This window comes from Pristis pectinata, chromosome 2, assembly GCF_009764475.1.
Source record: "Pristis pectinata isolate sPriPec2 chromosome 2, sPriPec2.1.pri, whole genome shotgun sequence".
Taxonomy (NCBI): Eukaryota; Metazoa; Chordata; class Chondrichthyes; order Rhinopristiformes; family Pristidae; genus Pristis; species Pristis pectinata.
The window spans coordinates 118,944,150-118,971,034 of record NC_067406.1 but is presented as its reverse complement, the minus strand read 5'-3'; the positions used below and the strand labels follow the sequence as shown (position 1 = coordinate 118,971,034).

General features: G+C 38.7%; 1 protein-coding gene and 1 long non-coding RNA gene across 2 annotated transcripts in view; one reads left to right on the top strand and one right to left on the bottom strand.

Moving 5' to 3' along the window:
* The window catches only part of LOC127582453 (uncharacterized), a 54,151-nt gene extending 49,272 nt beyond the window's left edge, over nt 1-4,879 (top strand). Inside the window, exon 4 of the long non-coding RNA XR_007958116.1 lies at nt 4,752-4,879. This is a non-coding gene — a long non-coding RNA (uncharacterized LOC127582453). The remainder of the gene's footprint in view (nt 1-4,751) is intronic.
* The window catches only part of LOC127582445 (protocadherin Fat 4), a 293,967-nt gene that overhangs the window by 135,487 nt on the left and 131,595 nt on the right, over nt 1-26,885 (bottom strand). The window contains exons 3-5 of the mRNA XM_052037709.1: nt 11,937-12,068; nt 4,749-5,010; nt 1,230-1,580 (exon numbers count right to left, since the gene is read on the bottom strand). Coding sequence (XP_051893669.1) covers nt 1,230-1,580; nt 4,749-5,010; nt 11,937-12,068 — 745 coding nt within the window. The remainder of the gene's footprint in view (nt 1-1,229; nt 1,581-4,748; nt 5,011-11,936; nt 12,069-26,885) is intronic.

Below are 26,885 nucleotides of genomic sequence, written 5' to 3'. Positions count from 1 at the left end.
TCAGTAGAGTACACATTAATAAATCATTATATGCAGAGCTGTCAGAGCTGTCATCTTTCAACTTGAGATGCTAAACTAAGACCCCATTTAACCTCTGAAGACGAACTGCAAAGGTTCCATAGCTCTATTCAAAATAAAGAAGGGGATTTATCCTGGAGCCCTAGCCAATATTTATCTCTTAAGGGTCATTGAAACAGATTATCTGTTCATCCAACTAACTACGTTCTAAGGAACTGTAACTGTATGCAAATCGGCTTATTCACATTTTTATAATGTAATAGTGATCATCCTTCAGAACTACTTGGCTTTGTGTGGGGTGCTTAGGAATGTCCTGATATCATGATAGTTCCTGTATAAACGTAAGTTCTTTCTTTCTCCATTTGATACAGAGAGAACTAGACTTTCTACTCCGGGGAAAAAATATAATTGAACATTTTGCAGTTAGGAAATACTAACTTTAAGCTGCATCGCCAGTGACAAATAAGAGGAACAGATGACAGAGTACCATATAGTTAAGGCACCAATGATAAAGGTAACTAATCAGAATCAGAGCACACAGTTGGGCAGAAACAGATGGCACTTCATTCCAAGTAGGAAATTCTCTAAGATTCTGAAAGATTAGTAGGGCCTTGGCACAAAGGGAATAAAACACTGGTAAACAGCTTGGGCATGTTCACGATGTCCTGTTCAAAGGAAGAAAACTGTGAACACTGCAGCTGGGGTCTCGGTAAATGACACCTTCCATTTGAACATATGTGATCATGCTGTTGACTAAGTTGTTTCCCAGAATGAAAAAAAAGAAATTTTGAAAAATGCTGTTCCTCTGAATTAGCCAGCAGAAATATTCATTAATATTCTTTTGACAGTCCTTTATTAAGTATTAGGCTCATTTAATTAAAAATGAATGTACCCGCAGAGAAGATTAAAAAAAACCCTTTAAGTCTGTTCTTGTACTTCACTGGATTCCAGATCTGAACACGGACTGCTTGTGCAGCAACTTAAGATAGATGATGAGGTATTTACAATAAACTTTAGGCACTAATTCCTCTGAAAGAGACTGTGGAAGGAATATTATCAAAATGGAATAATCCCTGTCAATTTTAGAAAGAAAATGAAATTTCCTTTCTGGAAACTAATTTTCATATCTTTCAGGAATGAAACACCAATTACAATACTGGTTACTTCAGGTATAAGCATAATGCTTCCATCACTTTTGTTATGATACATACCATCATCTGCATCAGTTGCTTTAACGGTTAGGATACTTGCTCCAGAAGGAAGATTTTCCGTCACTGAGGTACTGTAAGATGAAGGGTTGAAAATAGGTGGATTATCATTCACATCCAGCACATTGAAGTAAACTCTTACTGTGCTAAACTGTCCACCACCATCCTCTGCCCGGACAGTCAGAATATAATATGGTTGCTTCTCATAATCCAGCGTTTGAGTCAGATTAAAAACTCCAGTCACAGAATTGAGGAAGAATATTCCGTCTTCATCATCCTCTTCTACCATGTATGTGATTTCCCCATTAGCACCAGAATCTGCATCACTCGCCAGTATGGCTGCCACAATAGAACCTAAAATTTAAATAAAGCAAGAAAAAAAAGTCTTAATAATTCTGCAGGAACATTCTTAAACATCTGTCCATCCTGATTCTTTACTGAGAAAGCAAAACTTTTTTTTCTATTTGTAACTACTTCCTTTTTTCTTTTTGCAAAGGAAAGGAACTACTTTTCTTTAATGAGCAATTTTATTTCAATAGCATCAGGAACATCTTGTTTCTATTATTACTCTTGTAGTTGCTCTGCTTCAAACAATTTTCATCTATACAGTTTATTAAGTATTATAAACAAAATACTCAAATCTACAAGATTATGGTGTAGCCTAATTAAAATAAGCAGTTTACTCAATTTCTACATTGCATTTGTCAATCATTTGTCTTAAAGCATTCAACATAATAAAAGTGATAGCATGTGGCTAATAAGTACCTTCTGTTTATTCCAGAAGGTCTACTTAATAAAACTCTGAAAATTTCAAATGAATGGTGATCAGTTGCAAATGTCAAATGTTAATATAAGATAATTAATTGGGAGGCTGTTTATTTACTATGATAGAAATGAGTAGTTTTATGGTAGAAGTGATAAGTATTTAAAATTTTGCCCAGTGATTCAATGTTTGGTGCAAGTTTGTAAATAAAAGGAGCAGAAGGCTCACTAGCAAAATATAAATAATATGGGTTAAGATATGGCAAAACAGAGTGTGTTTGGATGACAAAATATGAGTGATTTTGGACAGCAAGGTTGTCTTAGCTGCAATAGATGTTTCTACCTTGAATCTCCCTGTCCTAGAGTCAAAAAGCTAGGTTCCGAATCGGGGGCCTTTAATACATGAGTAAAGGGAGGAGTATCTTGTCAGTTCAGATACATCTCATGGAGAGGTGCAGGATCAGAATGTGTTTTGTGCAGAGTAGGGGAAATCCAAGTGAGGTAGAGAATGATACTCTTCAGAAACTGATTCCTTCCAACAGGAGTAAATTATTTACCATCTATGAGCCTAAGGATAAAGAATATCAAAAGGACAGCCAGACTGTGGTATCTTAGAAAAAGAGGCTATCCAGAGGCAAAGGAGAAATAGAAAGAGTGTTGATTCTATTGGGAATTCCATAATTAAGAGGACTAAATGAATTATTGGAAAGTAGAATCGAGTGTCCCAGATGGTTTGCTATCTACTTTATGGAGAGAAAGAAGTGCAGCACAAAGTTACTGGAAAGTCCAGGAACCAGTTAAATTTCAAGCTGATATTACACAAATTATGGTTGGGTTCTTGGAATTCTAGGAGGTTAGGGGATGAAGTTCAAAAGATGTTAAAAGAAACTCATAGGGCAGATAGAGAAAGACTATTTCCACTATATGCAGACAAGGGCAGGTAATCGAAAAATAAGAGCAAAAGCTGATTTTCAGAAACATGCCCATATACAGAGGCTGCTAAGAATTTGCAGCTCTCTTTTGCCAATAGCAACTGATGTCAGGTTGGTTATTTGCTCGGGAGTTGATAAGAATTTTGTTTAACCAAGGGTGTTAAGTAATATTGGACAAGTACTGGTAATTGAAGTTTCATCACAGATTGGCCACACTGAAAGGCATAACAGGCTTGAGGAGTGATATGGTTTCACTTCTTCCCATGTTCTTGGATATTTTACTTATCACAGTCCTGAGCAGACTATTAGAAAGTCTAGTCCTTCTGTGTTCTTCACTTCGGGCATTTAATTCTACTACCTTTATAAATTACTCCTTTACAACATATCTCCTTTTAAAATAAATAGGAAGTTTGGAGTAAATAAACAACATGTTGTCTCTCTTCTGCCTATTCTGAGAATGGAGTAAAAGAAATCTTGAATAATCTTGGTTGTCTCAACCACCTGATGAGAGGCAGGAGAGGATTGCGAATAACCCTGATGCTATTCAGCTACAGAAACACCTACTTCTCATGAAGCCACAATGTGTTCAGTGGCATTCAAGAAACAATCCCCAATGATATCAGTCAGTGATTGCACCAGGTAAATGATGTCCATGCCATTTTGGGAAATACATAAACAGTTGAATGTTTTTTATGATTCAGCTGTTAATAGTTAAATGTTAATAGTTGAAGGGAGCTGCCTGATCTATTCAGCAAGTGCAATTCCAGCAGTGCTTGTGGTTTCCTACTGCCATGCATCTCCTAATTACCTCACTGTCTTTCCAGATGCCCCCTCCCCTCTCTATCTCCCCTGTAATCTCTTCCACTGTTTTCGCCCCTGCCATTTCATTCCTCTTCACTCTCCCCCTGTGATCCCTCCATCCTACATACTCCCTGTTATCTCTCTCCTTTCTAAGACCTTTACCCTACTGTGTTCTTCTTTGCCGTCGAGACCTCTTTCATTTTCTCTCCACTGCTGCAATCTGTTTTCTCCTGTACATCTGTAGTGCTCTCTCAATCTTCTCTGACTGCCAGGGACCATCCCCAGCTTTAGCTTTGGCTGCTTATTGCATGGTTTCCCTTTGGCAACTGGGCAGTCTTTAATTTAGGGGCCCTTGTTTGCGATTACCTGGCAGGGTTATAGAATGAGAGTGGGAGAACCTCCAGAGAACTTTGAGCCCTGTGACCTCCTATGATGAGTGTAAATCAAAAATCTTTTGCTTATTATTTATGGCAAGCAGGATTTAAAAGCAATCCAATGTACTTATTTATCAATGATACACACACACAGGATATTCTAGATACACCGCAGAATTTGTTTACTATCCATTTGTCCACAAGCTCAGCTAACAGTACAACTCGTGCTGCAGACTGAGAAGACTGCACAGATCAGCTCGGTAGAGTTTATAACATATGGAATTCCTTATCTTTGACCTCTTATATTGCAGACAAGCAAGTAACTATTAAATATTAACCCTGGGACATGATCTGAGATGACTGGTGTTGTGTTCAACATGGCATATACATTATCTGGTCTAGAATGTACATGAAACCAGCAAACAATAGATATTTTGTGATGCTCACCTAACTAATCAATACATTTTTTCCATTTATATAACTATTGGTTAACGTGGCCTCACAACAGAGTAGAAATTTAGGATTTCTTCTTACTAGTAATCAGCAAAAGGGATTATAGGAATTGCTTCTAGAACTGGCCTAATAGGCTAATTGGCAATGAGTTTACTTTTATTTTATTAAGAATTAGGGTTTGCTTTAATTTCTAATCTTACCAGGTGGAGTATCTTCTGGGATGTCTAATGAATACACGTTCCTGGAAAACTTGGGTGCATGGTCATTTATGTCACTGACGGCAATGTTGATTCGCATATCTGAGGACTGCAGCCCATCGTCAGCTCGGACCAATAAGGAATATTTGGAACGGCGCTCTCGGTCTAAACGCTTAGTTGCTAGAAGGTCTCCGGACTCTGGATCGACGCGGAAACTGTTGTCTGCTCCACTAATAATGGCGTATGTCACAAGAGCATTTGGACCCTAAGAACAAAAATCACAAATATTAAAAATCAGTAACAATACACTTTGCAATCTTGATATATTTTAATTTTCTTGTTATATTTCAAATGTCTTTGTTGTACTAAAAAACAAAAATTGTTTTTCAAATTGTATACAGTATTTGTATATTTACTCCTTATATTGACTGTTTATTCCACTTTTAAAGAAGAAATAATCCTGCTTTTATCAGAAAATGCTGTTGTTATAATCACAGATTTGTGTTATTTATAGCCCTTTTGGATTATTTTTAAACAATCTCCGTAATGCGTACTGCAACGACTGCATAAATGGACTTTACTGAAAATGGGCTGTTTGCTGTGTTTGATAATTTCTGTCTTGCCTCAAACTCACCTCGGATGCAGTGGTGTCAATAGACATTGGCAACTTTATGGAAATAAAAAAAACTGCAAGTAGGCACCATAGACATTTCAATGATGCATTCTTTATGTTTGCAGCATCAGTAAATGTAATTCTCCTACATCGACAAAGAACTACCAGAAGCACAAGCAGTTCTATATGTTAGAGTTAACATCAAAGTGATTAGGGGATAGGGCTGGGGAAAGATTGTGATGAATAATTCATGATTTGTTTCCAATATTATTCCCCTTTTTATTATATTAATTGCCCCAGCAGTTTTAGATGAATTTCAAAAACAAGCACTTTGTAAGTGGCAGGAATGTCCATACAGAACTTTGTTACCACTATTCCAATGCAATCCTGGTTTGGCTCTCTACTGTTCTCTAAATCTGCTACTCATATTCTAACTTGCACCTATTCACTTCTCACCTCTAACCTTTCTGATCTGTGCTGGTTCCTGGTTGAGCAATGCCTTATTTTTAAAATTCCCATCCTTAATTTCAAACACCTTCATGATCACACCAATTCATACCTCTGTAATCTCCTCCAGCCTCACAACACTTGGAGATCCCTGTGCCTTTTCAATTCTGGCCTTTTGAGATCCAAAATTTAATCATTCTAATATTCCACAGCCTGAACTTCAACTTCAGCTGCCTAAACCCTAACCTCTGGAATTCCCTCCCAAAATTTACAAGCAGCTGGACTTCTGTAAACTTTCCTCATTAATAGTATTTGATCTGCATTTAATCACAGGACATACTTCCTTTAGTTGCCTGTAGGGAGAACATGAAGAATGGTTTTAGAGCCAGTCTACCTTAACTATTGAATATCACTAGGACATTGTACGGTCTGAATTTACAGGAAAATGGAGTATGAAGAGTTTTTTTCTTATTCATTTTTCAGACTGGGTGTCACCCTGGTTATGGCCAGCATTTATTGCCTATCCCTAATTACCCAAGAGAAGGTTGTGGTGAGTCACCTTCCTAAACTACTTCAGCTTTTCTGGTAATGTTACCCCATTGTGCTGTTTGGTATAGAATTCCAGGATTTAGACCCAGAGGCGATGAAGGAATGGTGATATATTTCTAAGTCGGGATGGTGCCCTTGTCTTTCCTGGTGGTAGAATCTGCAGGTTAGAGAGATGCTGTCAAAGTCAACTAGGTGAGTGACAGTGAGCAATTTTGTAAATGGTACTCATTGCAGCCACTGTACACTACTGATGGAGGAACTGAATGCTAACTGGGATATTTAAGGTTTTGTTCTGGATGATGTCAAGCATTTACTCCTCACTTGTGCCTTGCAGATCTGTAAAGGTTTTGAGTGTCAGAATGCGAGTCACTAACTGCAGAATACCCAGCCTCTGACATAGCTATGATACCTGTGTGGCTGGTCCAGTTGAGTTTCTGGTCAATGGTAACCCCAGCATGTTGATAGGGGGACCTGGTGATGGTAATGCCATTAAATGTCAAAGGTAGACAGTCAGACTCTCCTTTGTTGGAGATAGTCATTGCCTGACACCTTTGTGGTACAAATATTAATTGCCAGTCATCAGCTCAGGCTTAAGTAGTTGTCCACGTCTTACTGCATGTAGACATGGATCAGTTCATTTGTGGAATGGGACTGAACAATCATTAACAAATGTCTTTATTCCTGACATGATAGAGGGAGATCATTGATGAAGCAGGTGAAAATGATTCAGCATAGAATGCTGCCCTGAGGAATTCCTTAAGTGATGTCCTGGGGTTGAGCGAATTGACCTCCAACAATCACAACCATCCAAGCTGTTGGACTGTTTTCCCCCTGATGCCCATTAATTTTGGTTTTATGAGGATGCCTTCTTGCCACACACCACAAAGTTCTGACTTGATGCTAAGGGCAGCTACTCTCACCACACCTCCAAAATTCAGCTCTTTCATCGATGTTTAGACCATGATGAAGTCTGGACCAGGCTATCATCTCTGAGCAAGGTGTCATCAACAATGCTGAATTGGATTTGTATTGTTTTTGTGTACAGGACATACCTGGGCAATTTTCTACATGGTTAGATAAAGGACAGTACTGAAGCAGCTGGCCAATACATAATGCAGCTCATATGATTTTACATTTATTAATATTAATGAACCAAATACATATATTTTATATGCACTTGACTTCACTGCCTCTCTTTTTGCCATAAATGCATGCTTCAAATCCACCTGAAAAATCTGACCGAATATCTCCTTTGGTTTGGTGCTTTTTTTTAATTGATAATGCTTCCGTGAAGTACTTTGGAATGTTTATGCTACATTAAAAGTGATATATTGATGGAAATTGTGGGCCTATTTGCTGCTGGAAGATCCACTCCATGTAAATATGGGCAATAGAGGAGTGGCTTCTGGGTTAATGAGTCTTTGATGGATTGATGGAAACAACACTGGCTAAATTTAGCTTCATACCTTTTAAAATGAGCAGAATTTAAGAGCAGCTCAAATACGATGGATTGGATACTTTAAACTAGCATAATGTGATGAATGTCCAAAAATATTTGATTTAGTTACCTTGCAGCTGATAGCTGTAATAACAAACAGCAGTATAATTTAGATATATTTAGGTCAATTTACAAAATGTCACTCATCAACGCCAATTAATCTTTAAGGATAACAACAGTATCTTTGATGTAGAAGAAAACCTCCTACACTATTTCAGGAGGAAATAGATTAGAAGCGTACACTGTCAAAGACAGGGAGATTAAGCCTGGCCATTAAGATTGTTTTCAAGAGATATTAAAAAACAAGATGAGACTGTGTGGTTTATTGAAGGGGTTGAAGGTGTTAGGTGAAAGATTTTTGATCAGCAGTTTGAAATAAACTAAAAATAATACTGAAATGCTCAAAAACAGCATTTGTTAAAAATATTAGCAAAGATTGTACATATAATTATTAACCCAATTCCTTTGAAGGCTAAATGACATCATGTACTTTGGCAGAAATGAGTACTGAACTTGATGAACGTGGCTGGATCTACAGTGACTGCATGAACATTAATAATCTAGTTTTATGTCAGAGAGAGAGAGGGAGGATAGAAAGTTACTGATAAGTTTTATTTGACACAAACTAGATTTTAAAGAAACTTTCTTATATTCTCTGTTCACCTCCACTTTGTCTAAATTGTCACACTGCTTGTCCAACATCTAGAGCTGGATGAGCAGGGATTTTTTCAACTGAATACGGGAAAGACATTAGCCTTTGTTCTTGATCCCTGCCACAAACTCTGTTTCCCAGTCACCAACTCCATTCCTCTCCATCTGTTGTGTGGCATTTGAGTCTGAGACAGGCTACTGACCACATATGTGTGCATTCACTCTGACCATCTATATTCTCATCCTCATTGACCTACATTGTTTCCTGTTTAAACAAAGCCAAAATTTTTAAGGTTCCAATCCTTGTTTTCTAATCAGTCCATCATCTTCCCCTTTCATATCTCCTTAAATGTCTCCTTCCAGACTCTGCTGGAATTGCAGTCAATGGCATATTGGTTTGGACACCTTCTTGATTTTCCAGCACATCTCTCAAAGTGAGTTCTATTCCTGACTTATAAAGACAATAGAATAAGAAGCATGAATCTGGCATATTGTGAATTTTCTGGTAATAAAATAATAGGATCTACTATAAGTACCACCATAACACCTTCATAACAACCACACCATTTGGCTGAACAATTCACGAATGCTAACAATAATCCGAGATATCTCTGTTCTCTTGAACATTCCTAGCCAGTTCCTAATAAAAGGGGTGCACCATTGCAATGGGCCATTTCTAACCAAAAATGTGTGCAGCTAAATATTTTCACAAGAGCTGTAACTTTTCCTGTATACTTTTTCGGTGTTTACGTCCAGAGGCATCACGTTCCAGAGCTTGTATATACAGGTGCCTCAGATTATTGGAATATTTGTTTGTCATTGTACAGACAGTGATAAACCTGAATGATGAATTTCTGTGCATTTGCATTTACTGCACACTTTAATGCTTTAGCTTAGACTTTGTTGTTTCATCCGTTTCATAATGAACACCAGCCACATAAGCAGCTTTGGAAAGTAAGGGCAATTACCTCATAAGGCCTTTTTTTGTCTTGCTGCCTGAGGCTTTCAAGTTCTCCAATCCAAAGAGGGGAGAGAAACAAGACTTTAAGGGATTCAAGAACGGAGGGCAACATTTGCCTCCTGTCCTCTCTGACTTTTCCAGGATATCTGAAATCCACTTTCTCTTCTATAGAAAGCACACAGAGCACCATATGAACAAAGCCATGTTCCTTAGCCATTGAGATTCTTTCTGGACTTGCAAGTTTGATTGTTTTCACAGAACTGAACCAGTTTATTTAACCAAACTGAATAGTAAATAGGGGAAGTTGGTTACATTAAATCTAAGCCCTGTTATTTAATTCAGGAAAATTGCAGTGGGGCCTCCCAGAAGAATCCTGAATAGAGCATGCCAGCACTTGCTAATATCTGCCCAGGAGGGCAAAAGGGTAGCCCCTTGACAATAGTAGTGGAATCAATGCAAACATAGATTGAGCACAGGCAGTCCCATAAATAAAACTGGAAGCTTTGCACGAGTTACACCCAAAGAAGAGCAAGACACATCAATTCCTATACTACTATCTTTCAGGGAAATGATCACCTCATGACTGTCATTTTTATCAATATAAAGCAGGCACGATACTGTTAATTTTGATATGTGATCTGCTATACCAAATTATGCCATTGCACCAAATGGCGTATTGGTTTAGTCTGCTTTGTCTCTGACAGCATCTTTCAAAATAAATAGTTCCAATTCTATCACTTAACCTTCATAGAAAACCTGGTATATTCTGCATTTTCTGCTAATGAAGCAGAAAGAGAATCATTACCATGTGCACCACAGCAAAATCTTCTTCATAATAAAGCAACTTAAATTCCCAAACTCGCTGCACAATTCGATTAGGATAAGAAATGGGTGGTCTTCATTGCAAAGACCACCCATTTATGTTTTACATTTACAATTATGAGCTCATTTCTGTAATGTTAGCCGGTTATGTACTCTCATACACAAAACAAAAAAAAAGGTAAACTGAAGCAGTTTGAAAAACAAATAGTCAATGGTTTCAAAGCAAAAAAAACTAGTTACTTGAAGTCTGAAATAATAAAAGAAAATACTGCCAAAATCTGGAGAGAACAACTGAATTAATGTTTCAGGTCAATAACCTTTCATGGGAACTAAGTAGTCAGAAAACAAGCATGGTTTAAGTTGTGGAGAAGTGGGGTATGTTTTATGTTGCCTGTTGGAGTGGGAGGGGCAGCAGAAGAGAGAAAAGGCTATGCTGTGACATGGTGGAGAATAAGATAGACTGTGTTACAAATGATATTGGTGCTGGCTGATGGCGGATGAAGGCTGAGTAATTGCAGATGATTTGTTTGGAGGAGATCCAAATAAAAGGAAACGAATGGGGGCAAAAGAGACAGAAAATAAATAATACTGGAAGTGTGAGATACAGAACACTGCACTTGCTGGAAATAAAGGAGAATACTGGAAATACCCAACAGGTCAGGCAGTAACTGAGGACAGTGAAAAACCAAGTTAACATTACAGGCTGATGAACTTTCATCAGAACTGCCCTGTTCTGACAAAAACTGAAAATGCTAGTTATCTGAAATTAATAAGTTCAATGTTGAATCCTGAGGGCTGCAACGTGTCTACACTGAAGGTAAAGGCGCTGTGCCTCAAGCCTACCTTGGACTCCAATGGAATGGTGTAAGAGATGAAATACAGACGGATCAGAGTGGGAGTGAGAGTGGAATGGAAAATTAAAACAAAAGGCAACTGGAAGCTCGGTGTCACACTTGCAGACCAAATGGAAGTGTTCCACAAAGTGGTCACCCAACCTGCATTCTGTTTTTCCCAAGTAGAGGAGATCACATTGTCAGCATCATATGCATTATACAAAACTGGAAGAAGTACAAGTGAATCGCTGTTTCATCTGGAAGGACTGTTTGGGTCTCTTCTTGGTGAGAAGGGAAAAGGTAAAAGGGCAGCTTTTTTATCCCCTGTGCTTGGGAAAGTATCATGATGGGGAGTGGGGGTTGGCAGAGATGACCTTTGTCTCTCTTCCTCCCCTCACTCACACTTCGATTTATCTTGAGTAGAGTCCTGCTTAGATTGCGCACACTGAAGGCCAGCAAATCACTTTGCCATTGTTTGTTCAATCTCCTGAGAGGTGTGCAGTATCTCCCTATTATTCTTCCTTACAAAGGCATCATATAACCTCCCACTATGGTCTCTTAGGTAACACGGTTAACACTGACTATGCCTTCAACTGGCTGTGGGCAGCCGAAACTGACACATCGTAAAGTTAACAAGGAAATCTGTGTGGTTGAAGAGATTTTTTTCACCCTTTAGCAAAGACTGGTCTTCAACCCTTCACCAAACACTTAGGAGAAATTCATTGAAAAAGGTGGATGTTGAGGAAGTGGTATGAAAAATATGGGATTAAAATACTTTATGGAAAACAGATACTAAATCAGGAGTTATAGTACTTACCTCATCTGCATCTGTGGCTGACAGCTGTAATATTCTAAATCCATCCCCAATGTTTTCTTCAATGATGAGATCCAGTGCATCACTTGGAAACAGAGGGGGGTTGTCATTGATATCCTGCAAAGTTATTTCCACCTGAAAAAACAAAATGAACCCATTCACACATTGTTGGAGGAGATGATGGCATATTAAGATCTATTCAATATTGCACAACTCTCAAACCATGTCATTTCTACATCCAGATCAGACAAGTAAATTCATCTATGGACCACAGTATAATGGAGTATACTGTTACTAAAAATAAGAAATTGAAAGTTATAAAAAAAAATTAGTAATGATGGAGAATGGAATATCAAAAACCAAGATATTGTTTGAAATGCATTTGATTTAAAAACTCTTTCAAATCCAAGATGGGATGGGTATGTTACAACAGATAATTAATACAAATTAATAGGTAACCTGACAGTTGTGAAATAAACTGTCACACTGAATACTGCCTGATACTTGAGGGTTTCACACAAAAAGTGCCGGAGGAGCTCAACAGGTCAGGCAGCTTCCAAGGAGGGAAATAAAGAGTCGACATGTCAGGCCGAGACCCTTCATCAGGACTGGAAGGGAAGAGGGCAGAAGCCAGAATAAGGAGGTGGGGGGGGGGAGCGGGAGGAGCACACGCAGGCAGGTGATAAGTGAGTTCAGGTGATAGGCAAGACCAGCTGAGAGGCCCTTCATTCCAACAGATCGACAAGACACTCTGATAGTTGAAGAGCCAGAGGTCCTTTACTGGAAGAGGCGGTGAGGACATAAATTTCTGAGTAGATGGGGAATTTGAAGCTGAGAGGCTAAACTGATTGTGCAAATGATCTATTTGAGACTACAATTTTTGCACAAGGAAGTGATGATGGAAGGACTAGGATGTAAACAGCAAAGATTTACCTGGAAGAAGACCATGAAATGCAGAGATGAGGGAGTGGTCTGACCTCAGCAGCAGAGAGCTTCTCAACTTTGCAACCCAAGGGCTGTGAGTTGGCAGCAAGTTGCTGCTGATTGCTGGCATTGTTCAGCTCAGGAACAGTTGTTGGAGAACTGCACAAGTGGTTCTCAGCACAAGTAAGCCCCTCAGAGAGAAATCTTGGTCAGATTGGGGAGTGCAAGATTTGCTTGGGTGGAGGCTTAGAGGAGTACACAAGGTTTTCCTGGCCCTTCAGCAAAAAATGTGCTGGGTCTCTTCCATTGCCTATAGGTTTGGTTTGACAGCACTGTCAAAATTCTTTGCTTCCTCATTAAGATCGCCAAATGCAGCATCATTAAGGTCAGTGCCCAATCCTTTAAGGGGGATTTTGCCCATTTTTATTGGGTGCTCTGTCATTGCCCACAATGTAAAATTGAAGTAAATGAGATTTGGGCAGTATTAATGCAGAGAAGTCTCTCATTCAGACACAATTTGGCTATGAAATGGTGGAATGGGAGAGAAATTCCATCTATGCCCTCACCGCTGTGTAAATGGGTGCTTTTTTATAACTCCAGTGGGTATAGTATCCAGCATGGGTGAGTCCTTATAATAATACACTAACTTGATTTACACCAGCATTCCACAGCATAGCTTCACTAGAGCATCCAGATTGGTGGAGGTGGATGGATACTACTTTTGGTGCTCATTTTTGTATTTGGAGTAATAAAGTGGTGTGGTTGGCTTCCTCTTTCAGGCCTATAATGGGGCCAGTCGTTAGAGCTCTGGATTACTCCATGAATGAACTTTGAGCTGTTAGGCCAACTGTTGCAATTTTACTTTCAGCACAGCAGGTAAGCTGGGTCAAGTATGGCATGAAGCAGATGGAATATTTAGCTCCTTCACAGTATCCTGAATATGACCTTTGACTCCACAGCTTAGACAAAAGTCTGTTCCCTCCAACTACACATTTTTCTCCCAGGTGACCTTCATGCTTAAACGGCAGAAGGGAGATGAAATTGTGCTCTGTGGGATCCTAAGAATGGATTTTTATGACAGCTGTGTGGACTGAATGGACTACTCATGTTCTGAATTTCTTATAGTATTATAATCTGTGAAAGCTTGTTAGATTAGTGCTGGATTTGAGGACAATTGAGACATGTGATCTCACACCTATTGGAAGCTGGATTCAGCCTGCTCTGGCTCATTTCACATCCAGTTGTAATCCCAACAGCTGTTAGAAAAGGGAGAGTCATTTCACTTTTTATCCAAAACACTGAAGGGAAACATTCAATATATTGTGTCATCCAATCACCCAGAAGTTACATTGCTGTAAAATGCCAATTGCTACTGGATGGATCATAAGCTGTAAAGCAGCATTAAAAATGCAGGAAGACTAAATGTTAATTTGAAACCAAATGTTGCATTGATTAAGTTTAATGTACTGTGCCCAGTTTTAACTTGAACTTAAACTAATGATGTAATATCAAAGTAACTCCAAGATTCCAGCCTCTAATAGAGTGCTTCAGAAAATATCGTAAAGTCTTTCACTCTGAAATTTCATGATACCTAAATACACTGACATGGGATTACCTCAGAATTTGCCAGTTAATATCCTTCTATTATTTACTCAAATTGCTGGGTCCTTTTGAAGTTCTTTACTGTTTGGACGTCTTTACTGTTCTACAAAAATGGTTTTAATAAATTCCCACACAATGCCAAACCCAATCTTAGAACCTAAACAACCATTTTTTTCTGACGCCTTTTTATTTACAGACATTGGAAGATAAATGGACACAGCAAAGCCAAAACCTAAACAAAGATGATTGGCATTAGCTAGTTTTTCTACTTTCATATATCACAGCAAATCTGTCAAACTCATGGAAACCTAGTCTTCAATGAGCTCCTCTAGTTCTTCAAAACAAAGCAAATTCCATTCTTCATGATTATCACAGAGACAGCAGCTGTCTTCTTTCCATCTTGACAATACTTTGACACAAAGCTTTTCCCATGAGGTTAAGAAATGTTCCAACATCAAAGACCACCAAGCAGGAATAAAATGCACTTTTATAACCAAGCATAAGACGAGCATTCATCTAACTGCTAATAAAATTGAGATCAGAAGTTTGCCAGATTGATTTAGTTATGCTATTTCTAAATATTCCACTTAATGTATTATAAATCCTACGTGTTTTACAACTTAAGTTTTCCCAGCCAAGTCAAATTTAAATCGGTTCAGCCCAAAAGCCAAACAAACAGTGAACTTGGAAACCATAGGAGAGCTGATTGCTGCATTTTTAATATGAAGTGAACCTGGTAAATATTTATAAATTTTGAAAGGTTACACAATTGGGTAAGTTGTTCGACTATGGTTAAACTGAACAAACTGTGTCTTCTTTTGACAAAACATCAGACATTATGGCGATGAAAAGATGATGAGCCAGCCAGCTGATTGTCAAATCATTTCTTTTGGATGTGGTCATAGTTTGGATTAGTGAGAAATTGCAGATATCACTCACTGTTTGATCCAATGCTTTAGGAAATGTCTTACCACTGGGTAGCTCCCTTTGGCATATGGATAGTTCAATTTTCATGAATCCATATAATAGAAACTAAATGGGTGGGTGACACAACAGCGTATATTATAAATTTCCCTTGCTATGATTTGATTAAGTTTTGACCACATCTTTGATGAATTGTACTACAAATAAGGTCAAAGACAATATCATAGCAAGTTTGTAGACGACACAAAGGTCGGTGGTATTGTGAATAGTGTGGAGGACTGTTGAAGCTTGCAGAGGGATATTGATAGGATGCAGAACTGGGCTGAGAAGTGGCAGATGGAGGCCAATCCGGAGAAGTGTGAGGTGGTACACTTTGGAAGGACAAACTCCAAGGCGGAGTACAAGGTTAATGTTTCTATGGTTCATTAATGCAGTACCCTTTCATACCTTTCATAAATACCAATACTATCTTAAATACAACAAACTACTTTGATGTACAATGTTTGTTACATGGGTAAAAAGGTAGATATTTTGCAAGTGGAGGATCTCACAGCACCAATGAGATGAATGACCAATTACTCATCAATTGAGACTACTTGATAGAGTTTCTCAGCCCGTCTCTAACAATCTATTTTAGAGATGTGCTGAGAAACTTGATCAAGTAGTGTCACATTTTACGTACTATATGATGGAACTTTAGCTGATAAGATATGATTGGGTGTAATCTACACTAGTGCACCTGGATTTTCAACTCTGATCATGGGTGTATTATATGCACAACTTTGAGCAACACACAAAACGCTGGAGGAACACAGCAGGTCAGGTAGCATCTATGGAGGAAAATGGACAGTTGACATTTCAGGTCGAGACTCTTCATCTGGACTGCAGTCTAGATGAAGGGTCTCAAGCTGAAACATCAACTATCCATCTCCTTCCACAGATACTGCCTGACCCGCTGAGTTCCTCTAGCATTTTGCGTGTTGCTCCAGATTCCAGCACTTGCAGTCTCTTGTGTCTCCAATTGTGTCTCCATAGGAAATGTTTTACCACTGGGTAGCTCCCTCAGGCATATGGATAGTTCAATTTTCATGAATCCATATAATGTCACCATTTTGCTACTCCAATGCACAAGTCAGAGACTGCCAAACTTAAGAAGTAATGTCTAAAGATACATGATTTAGCTCTACTTGCACAAAATTGTATCCTGCAAACACTGCTGGCCTTGGACACTAAAACAGACAATAAACCTGAGTGCAGTTTCCTGCTTCAGAATTAGCAAAAAGGTCCAAGGATCCCAGGCCATTAGCAGGGCGTCCAAAATTTTCATCTGTCATTAACCACAGCCCACAGCTAACTGCCATCCAACTCCTGCCCCTCCTGTCTACTTTTCTGATCATTACATGCACATCCAAACCATAGATACATCCTGGAAGATTCTTCTTTAATTATTACTAATTGTCCTCCAGCCCCAGCCCTGATGATGTGCCCAGGCTCCCATCTGATCATCTCAACCAATCCTGATCATCTCCTAACCCAGGGCACGCTGCTAAGTGACAATCCCTGACTTGTTTCTCCACTGCCACCAGCACCCCACTCAATCCTGGCCATTTCCATCCATTACATATCCCTTTCTCAGTATTGCCTTCTCCTCCGATTGCCCACACGTGTGATTTTTCTCCCTATCACCATCCCCGATCACCTTATACCACCTAGACCCAAACCACTCTCCCACATACACACTTCCTCCAGGATCTTCATTCTTATCAAAAGTAGGGGGTTAGGAAGGCTTGAGTTTTTGTGTATGTTAGTCTTGTCCTACCTTGCAGGATGTCTTGGGACTCTGCAATAGTCTTTCAGTGCCACTGGCCTCACCTGATATTCACAGGCTCATCACACAGGGACATTTTAACACAATCTTTTGGTACATTACAGTTTACTGGTCTTTATGGTTTCCTTTAGATGCTTCTTTTGTGCTCAACTATGTAAATGTTGCTCAAAATTACTTCCCATTTTAGTATTAATATGTGCAAGTCAGACATGGCATAAACAGGTGCAAAAATAATGTGGGCATTTTTATCACGCAAATATCCCAGTTCCAGCTGGTTGGGGTACAATTTTTGCTGTAGTAGCATTGTTTAAGACAAAAAAGTGGAAAAACATGCTTGAGACACTGATCAATTATAGCCAAACAGGCTTGTTTCTATATACCAAAGATGACATGTATTTTGTTATCGTATATATAAAAAAAATTGTAGTGAGGTCTAAATCTTTCAAGCTTGTGTTCCCAGCACTTCACAGACCCCATCAAGTTAAGTTAATTAGACCTATCAAATGCCTTTCTGGTAGTTTTTTTTTAGATCCCAGAAAATCAAGCCTGCATGCAGCCCAAAGCCTATTAGGCAGGAATCAACAAGATAATTTTTTTAAAATGTTAACCCGAACATACAGCATTGAAAGAATGTAAGCTATCGTTGACCACTACTAACTCCCATCCATCTCTTGCCCCTCTCATCCACTTTTCTGATCAGTACAGCTATCTTCCCCAAACCATAGACATGTCCTGGTCAAATCAGTTTTCTTGCTGTTAACCACCACTGCAATTCCCTTTAATCATTTATTGGTAATGGTATTGGTTTATTATTGTCACATGTACCAAGATACAGGAAAAGCTTTGGTTTTGCGTGCCATCCAGGCGGATCATGCCATATATAGTTACATTAAGGTAGAAAAAAGAAAAAAAAATGCAGAATATAGTGTTGCAGTTACAGAGAAAGTGCAATGCAGGTAGACAAATAAAGTGCAAGGGCCACAACGAGGTATACGGGGAGATTGACAGTTTAAGAGTTCATCTTTTAGCAAATGAGAAGTCCGTTCAAGAGTCTGATAACAATGGGATAGAAGGATTATTGTTTCACTGAAGCCATTCACATTCTTACACCAACCAGTCACCACAAGACCTAAGATGCTGAAGATAGAAAAAAAAACTCAAAATATGATTTATTAAATTCTATGATTGTTTAGGTCCCCATTATGAATGCAAACTAATGCTTTACTGCAAAGGACTGCATGATGTACAGCCACATAAGTAATACCATATTAGAACCTATTATTTTAATAATGTCTAGCCACAGATATTGATAACATTTGCTGGCATACTATAATGATTTCTTCATATGTCACAAACATTGCATCACAGTTTGTTCTCATATATAATTTCACCATATGATATTGCATAATTTTTCTTATTGTATAAATTCATGTCATATTTGGTCAAAAGTTCTAAGACATGGATTGGTGTACTGTCTTTCCCAATTATAGAAACAAGTCCAAGACAGTGTGCAGTGAGGATGACAAGAAGGACAGGCAGGTGAGAAGTCAGGATAATTTGCTGAACAATAGAAGTACAACAAATCAGGATGTTAGGATAGAGGATGAGGTATATAGAAACATGTCTAAGATAGTGTGTAGTGAGGATGGTAAGAAGGACAGGCAGGTAAAAAGTCAGGATAATTTGCTGAACAATAGAAGTACAACAAAATCAATAGCAGATACTGGACTAAATGTACTATATTTAAATGCACGTAGCATTAGGAATAAAGTAGATGACCTAGCGGCACAACTACAGGTTAATAAAGACGACATTGTGGCAATCACCGAGTCATGGCTTTATGACGGATGTGATTGGGAACTGATGATTGGGAACTGAATGTCCAGGGGTACACAGTGTATAGGAAGGATAGGCAGGTAGGCAGAGGGGGAGATGTGGCCATGATGGTTAGTAATGATATAAAATCAATAGAAGGGAAGGACATTGGGTCAGAAGAGGTGGAATCCCTATGGGTGGAGCTAAGAAATAGCAAGGGTAAAAGTTATATATAGGGTAGCAGTTATATATAGGTCCCCTAATAGCAGTCAGGAAGTGGACAATAAGTTGCAGTTTGAAATAGATAAAGCATGCCAGAGTGACAATGTGAAGATAATTATGGGGGATTTTAACATGAAGGTGGACTGGGAAATCCAGCAAGGCAGTAGATCTCAGGAGAGTGAGTTTGTGGAATGTCTACGGGACGGTTTTTTGGAGCAACTTGTTGATGAGCCCACCAGGGGATCGGCTGTTTTGGATTGGGTGCTGTGTAACAAACCGGAGGTGATTAGGGAACTAAAGGTAAAGGAACCATTGGGAACTAGTGATCACAATATGATTGAGTTCAGTTTCAAATTTGAGAAGGAGAAGCTGATAACTGGTGTATCGATATTTCAGTGGAACAAAGGAAATTACAGTGGTATGAGAGAGGAGTTGGCCCAAATTGATTGGAAGAGTAAGCTAGCTGGAGGGACGGCGGATCAGAAATGCAAGGAATTTCTACAAGTAATAAGGAAAATGCAGGATAGATATATTCCAAGAAAAAAGGTTTTGAATGGAAAAAAGGCACAAATGTGGATAACGAGGGAGGTGAAGGCTAAAATAAAAGCAAAAGGGAGGGCATACAAGGAAGCAAAAATTAGTGGGAAAACAGAAGACTGGGAAACTTTTAAAAACCTGCAGAAAGAGACTAAGAAGGTCCTCAGGAAAGAAAAGATGAATTATGAAAGGAAGTTGGCAGATAACATTCCAAAGGATACTAAGAGTTTTTTTTAAATATATAAGGAGTAAAAGAGAGACATGGGTTGATATAGGACCAATCGATAATGGTGCGGGAGAGATTATAATGGATGATAAAGAGATGGCAGAAGAACTAAATGAGTATTTTGCATCGGTCTTCACTGTGGAGGACATCAGCAATATACTAGTTAGTCAGGGGTCTCACGGAATGGAACTGAGTTCAGTTCAGATTACTAGAGAGAAGGTGCTAGGAAAACTAACTGGGTTAAAGACTGATAAGTCTCCCGGATCGGATGAGGTGCATCCCCTGGTTCTGAAGGAGGTGGCTTTAGAGATAGCGGAGGCATTGGTGATGGTTTTCCAGGAATCGATAGACTCCGGCATGGTTCCGGAGGACTGGAGGGTCGCAAATGTAGTTCCGCTGGAAAAGAAAGGTGGGAGGCAGCATAAAGGAAATTACAGACCTATTAGTCTGACGTCAGTGGTGGGAAAGTTATTGGAATCTATCCTCAAGGATGGGGTTATGGAATACCTAGAGGTGCAAGGCAAGATAGGTCCTAGCCAACATGGTTTTGTGAAGGGAAGGTCCTGCCTGACCAACCTATTGGAGTTTTTTGAAGAAATCACAGGTAGGGTGGATAAGGGAGAGGCGGTAGATGTTGTGTATTTAGACTTTCAAAAGGCCTTCGACAAGCGTCACATAAGAGACTGATTAATAAGATGAGAGGTCATGGAATTACAGGTAGGATAACAGAATGGGTGGAGCATTGGCTGGTTGGCAGGAAGCAAAGGGTGGGAATAAAAGGATCCTGTTCTGGTTGGCTACCGGTTACTAGTGGTGTTCCGCAGGGGTCGGTGTTGGGGCTGCTTCTTTTTACCTTGTACTTTAACGATTTGGATGATGGAGTAAATGGTTTTGTGGCTAAGTTTGCGGATGACACCAAGATAGGTGGAGGAGTAGAGAGTATTGAGGAGACAGGCAGGTTGCAGAGAGACCTAGATAGTTTAGCAGAATAGGCAAGGAAATGGCAGATGAGATTCAATGTTGAGAAATGTGCAGTTGTACACTTTGGAAACAGAAATAAATGGGAAGATTATTATCTAGAAGGAGAGAAAATTCAAAGTACAGAAGTACAAAGGGACTTGGGGGTACTCGTGCAGGACACCCTAAAGGTTAACCACCAGGTCGGATTGGTGGTAAGGAAAGCGAATGCTATGTTGGCATTCATTTCTAGAGGTATAGTGTATAAAAGTAAGGAAGTGTTGATGAGGCTCTACGGGGCACTAGTGAGGCCTCATTTGGAATACTGTGCAGTTTTGGGTCCCATATCTTAGGAAAGATGTGCTGATGTTGGAGACGGTTCAGAGGAGATTTACGAGGATGATTCCCGGAATGAAAGGGCCTACGTATGACGAGCGTTTATCGGCTCTTGGACTGTACCCACTGGAGTACAGAAGAATGAGAGGAGACCTCATAGAGACATTTAAAATGTTGAAAGGTCTGGTCAGAGTAGATGTGGTCAAGCTGTTTCCCTTGCTGGGTGAGTCCAGGACCAGAAGGCACAATCTTAGAATTAAAGGGTACAGGTTTAAAACAGAGATGAGGAGAAATTTCTTTAGCCAGCGGGTGGTGAATTTGTGGAATTCTTTGCCATGTACAGCAATGCAGGCCAGATCATTGGAGGTGTTTAAGGAAGAGATAGATAGATATCTAAATAGTCGGGGTATCAAGGGATATGGGGATAAGGCCGGAAATTGGGGTTAGGTTTTGTTTTTGCCCCCCCCCCGTCCAATTTCTCATTTCTTTTACTTTTTTCCTTTTCTTTGGAGCAGACTCAATGGGCCGAATGGCCTACTTCTGCTCCCTTGTCTTGTGAATTCATTATAGCCAATGAAATACTTCTGAAGAGTACTTACTGTTGTAATAGAGGAATTAAAACATACTGTGATTAAATTTTAATCACCTTACTGCTGTCTTGATGACTGGTTCAGTGAAAGTTGACATTACAAACAAATGGACGATGAATGCTCAACTCAGATGGAAAGGGACAATGGCTCTTTAGTTTTTGGTTCTGTCAATAAAAACATACTCTCATGCTGTGTCACAGTAGGACACATAACAATTATATTTTATTAGCAATAGATCTGCAAACCAAGCACCATTTTTTGTGCAATGTGCTATACCTTTGACCTTAAATGTTGTTTTGTTTTCATGCTCCATTCCCTTTCACCATTCCATCTCTGGGTGGCATTTTAATGTTTGCTACATTCTTCTATCCCCAAATCACTCATCAAGAAATGCCATATTTCCTGCATTTGTCCATCATTTTAACAGTTGCTGTTGCTCACTATTTTCAGATATACCACACATTAAGTGTGGCTCTCTCATTATCACAAAAAAAATCCCTCTGCAGAATATGATTCTTGTTATAGCATGTTTTTAATACTGCATGCAAGCAAAATGTACTGTATGGTATAATCTCATTATACCTTCCTGTGTATAAAGTGATAGGCAACATATTGTAGAATAACCACCTCAGTAAAATTACAGACCTAGTGATTCTGTAGGGGTTCTGTAAATTGCCAGTAAAACCATCATTCCACTGGGATTATGCCAATGTCCTTACGACACTTGCGGGCTGCCCCTAGCACATTCTCAGTTATGCAAAAAGATGCATTTCACTGTGTGTTTCGATGTACGTGACTAATAAATATCTAAAAAAAAAATTAACTGTATTTAATGGGTCACATAATGTGGCAAACTCATAATATCACCATTATCTACAAGCTTCTTTCCACAGTGTCTACTCCTAGGAATCTGTAAATGCTCCATATGGCAGCAGTTAGAAACCCACCATGCAATGAATTATGAAAGCATACCTATTCCCTGCCACCCAAGCATTTCAAATTTAGGAGTTACAATCGTTTCCACTGCACAAAACATATTATATGGTGCTGAGTTAGTGCTTTTATGCTAATATATCTTATCTTAATTTAAACGTTTTTTCTCCACTTGTTCACTAAGTGCCAGCGCCAGTCTGTCTTGTCAGGTGCAGCATAACGATTAAATGAAGGGTAAAACTCAATTTCCTTGCTGAAAAGTGCAGCTAATTTCCAAACTTACAAAGGCCCTCCACTGGCCCAATATGACAGTTCTTTTTCCCATGTCCTGCTCTATCCATCATGTGGCCTCACTGAGTGAATGTGCTAATGAGTGCCAAAGAAAAGCTTGCCTTTTAGCTGTGTGTCTGTGCCCAAATCCATTACTCACAGTGCCCTTGCAACCAGCAGACTGTTGAAAATTTTACCTATCAGTCTAGGCTTTGTTCAAGCTTGAGCCTATTGGTGAAAGGCCTGTGTTTAATCCATATCCCACCCACTCCTAGCAGACAAGTTTGAAGAGGATACATGCACATCATGAAATGTGATGAGATCGTTTTTTTTTCCAAATCATCCCACAGAACATAGCAATTCAGCACGGACAAAGTTTAAGTTGATGAAAGTATTTCTGTCCCCAGGAAACAATTTTTCTTTCAGAACATTAATAGCAATCCAGTGTAAATGATATTTTTAGATTTATTTTCTGAAATAAATAAATCAAGCAAAAGAGATTCTGGTTGCAAAAGGAACCTTTCATTGACTCGTTACTTTACTGAGGTAGCCCTCGCACATTGTGTCACTCCCTGGTCACACCATCCTGTCAAATTGAGTCACTAAAAATTCCATAAGAGCAATTTTTCTCCAGGCATTATTTTCAAACAGGTACCCAGTGAAGATTAAACAAATGGAAATTTCCCATATCACTGCAGAATAAAATGCTTTTGATCACAATGTGCAGATGTTGATGGTAAATAAACTAAATAAATATCTTGAAAATGCATTCTGACTTAATTCCAGATTTAGAGACAAGATCAAATGATATGTTTTGTGACTTAAACTGTTACCTTAACTTAAACATATATGTCAGTTCATATGCAGCTGGCTCGATATGCAGCATACCTATTTCCCAACCAAACTCTATTAAAAGAACACAATTAAGAAAACAAGGTATATAGAATATTGATGTAACTGATAGGACAAGGTTCAAATGTGGACAATTTACTGTGAACTGAACCTTTTTCGCTAATGTCCAGAGAAAGTAATATCAGCACCAATGTTGCAAGTGGAGATAATTGGCTTTTTTTTTTATCCCCTGGGCACTAGAAAGCACAGCTCACCACAATAACATGCCCCCGCCTTAACTTGAATATGACTTTTGCCAGTCAGAATCTTTTATGAGTGGGATTAGTTTTCCAAATGAAGAGAATTAAACAGTCAAAATTCTAAGCTCATTTAGCAACCTAACAAATCAGCATATCAGAGAAATTATGCCAAGCATTTGCATTCTTCTTCTTGATAATATATTTACACTAATAAAGTAAAAGTCTGTTAATTGGTTACAGTTTTTGAAGCCAGTATGATTTTCCCTTATGAATATGACTCAAGGTGAAATAGTAAACAAACGTGAGCTACAATAGGTTACAGTTGTGGAAAGTGGCATTAATGGACATCTCTATTAACGGGTGGCATGGCATACACTCAGCCTAACTTACTGCTACTAGTAGTCGCAATCTAATAGCCTTAGTAATAGTGAACTTAGTTGTCTAATATCAATATATGGCATTCAGCTTAAATATAATTTTGAACACTTCATATTGAGCATGGTCTCCCTCAATTGCTTTTCTTAATCCCTTTCTGATACATCTTAAATTAACCCAGGTCTTGGAACTCAGGAATCCAATCTAAAATGAAGAATAAGTCTTCAAATAAAATAGGATTTGAATTCTTACTTTAAAAAAAATCAGAGTATTTTGTTTTCCTCAGTTATTTCAAAGTAGTGATTCCTTGATGTGTCTTTCATATGGTTTACTTTAAAATTGACTTTAATACGCAAAGTAGGTCCATCTTCTGCAATATAGCCTATTGTGAGATAATTTCTAGATTGTTAATTATAATTGTGCATGAAATGTTAAGATTATTTGAAACTGTCAATATTAAAAGAGTCAATAAATCTTATTGGCAGAGGAGAAAATCACAGGAAGGAGAGATTGAGGGAAAGAGTGATGTGGGAATGATTGTGGGTGAAACATCAAATCGAACAAGTGAAGGAGAAGTTGCATCATTTTGGGGGGAAATCAGAAGATTGCAAACGCAAAAGATTGGATGGAAAGTTATCTAATCATAGGGAGTGCAAGATTGGATCCTGGAGCAGTTGATCAATCACAAGGGACAAGACATCAAATTATAGCAGGTCAGCCCAAAAAGGTAGACGAGACTGGATTGGGGCAGTCAGTTGCTCACTGGGGGAGGAATGGGATAATGGAAGTTCACTAAAGACAAGAAATTTGATCAATAGAGAGCTGGTCAATTGCAAGGAACTAAAATTTCAGACTGCAAATGTGTCAGCAGATCATAGGGCAAGACATTGAACTGCAGGGCAAAGCATTGGATTACACAACATTGGATTGCAGGGAAGCTGGCTAATGAAAGGAGGCGAGTTATGGATTGTGCAGTTTGCTGAGTGCAGGGAGCTGGACACCAAAACACAGGCAGTGATGGGGCAATCAACTAATATGCAGCAGGCTAATTTATAGTCAGAAATGATATATTCTTACTCCTCCTGACTCAGAAGCAGTGCTGGAAAAGCAACTAACTATTGGAGGCATTACTTCTAAACTTCCCGTTAGCTTCCAACATCCTGGGATACTCAACCTCCAGTGTAAACTCCACATGCTTGCTCAAATTCAATGAAGTCAATGGAACTGAATGTGTGGGAGGTGAGGAAAACTGTCAGCTGATCCTCTTAGATGTATTTAAGGCTGTAGAATACAGGCTAATAATCCACTGCATGCCATCCATGGATTTTCACAGCTTTATTATGAACACACATGGATCTTCACTGAAGAATGTGCATGTACTTCCAAATATATGGTGGTGCAAATTTTATTTAAAAATAGAATGTAATAAAGCAACAATCTATGTGGTAGAAGTATTAAATTGTACTGCTATTTAGAGACAAGGAATTTTAAATTGAATGTCACAAGAAACATTGTAATTCTGTTACAGCTGGTGGTTTAACCTAGATATATACTACATTAGATTTTAATTTTTCATAGATCAAAAACAATGAGTATTTTGGTACTCCACCTCTCGCAACTTTCATGACTTATTGAACTGTTTACATGCTATATCGAATAATTACATTAAGGATTTATAGTGATATTTTTCTAAGGGCTCCAAGGCTTGGTGGGTCAAGTGTATGATTCAGCTGTCTATTCCAAAGGACAAATATAAGCACAGAGATATAAGCAAATAATAGCGATATAAACTATTTACCTCTCATGCTTTTTACACAGATGTATTAATGATTGATTTTATATGTAAAAACCAAAACAATCACTCTCAGTAAAACTTGGTCATTTGGTTTTCAAAACTTGGCTTGAAAAGTCACTAATATATGTTGTTAGGTCCGGGAATCAACTTTAGTCTTGCGAGTAACCTTCTGGGCAGTTTAGGTGAAGTACCTTTGCTTATAGCTCTGTGGGAATATATATCAGTGGGAATCTAGTCAAATTTAAAATGTAACAGCTGCCAGACAAGGGTTGCTTAAAGTGGCATCATCAGAAAGTATGTGGATTCTTTCTTCGCTTGCTTGTGAAACATTGGAAATGACAACACAATACTGTGTAGAGCTCCAAATCATTTGATAGAATACAGCAAAAGATGGTTAACCATTTTGATACTTCCCCATTTCTATTAGCAAAAATAGTGGAACGTAAAAGAAAACACATTATTAAATTAATAAGACCTTTTAATGTGTTTCATTCATTCATGTAATTCTGTCATCAAGCATAAAGAGG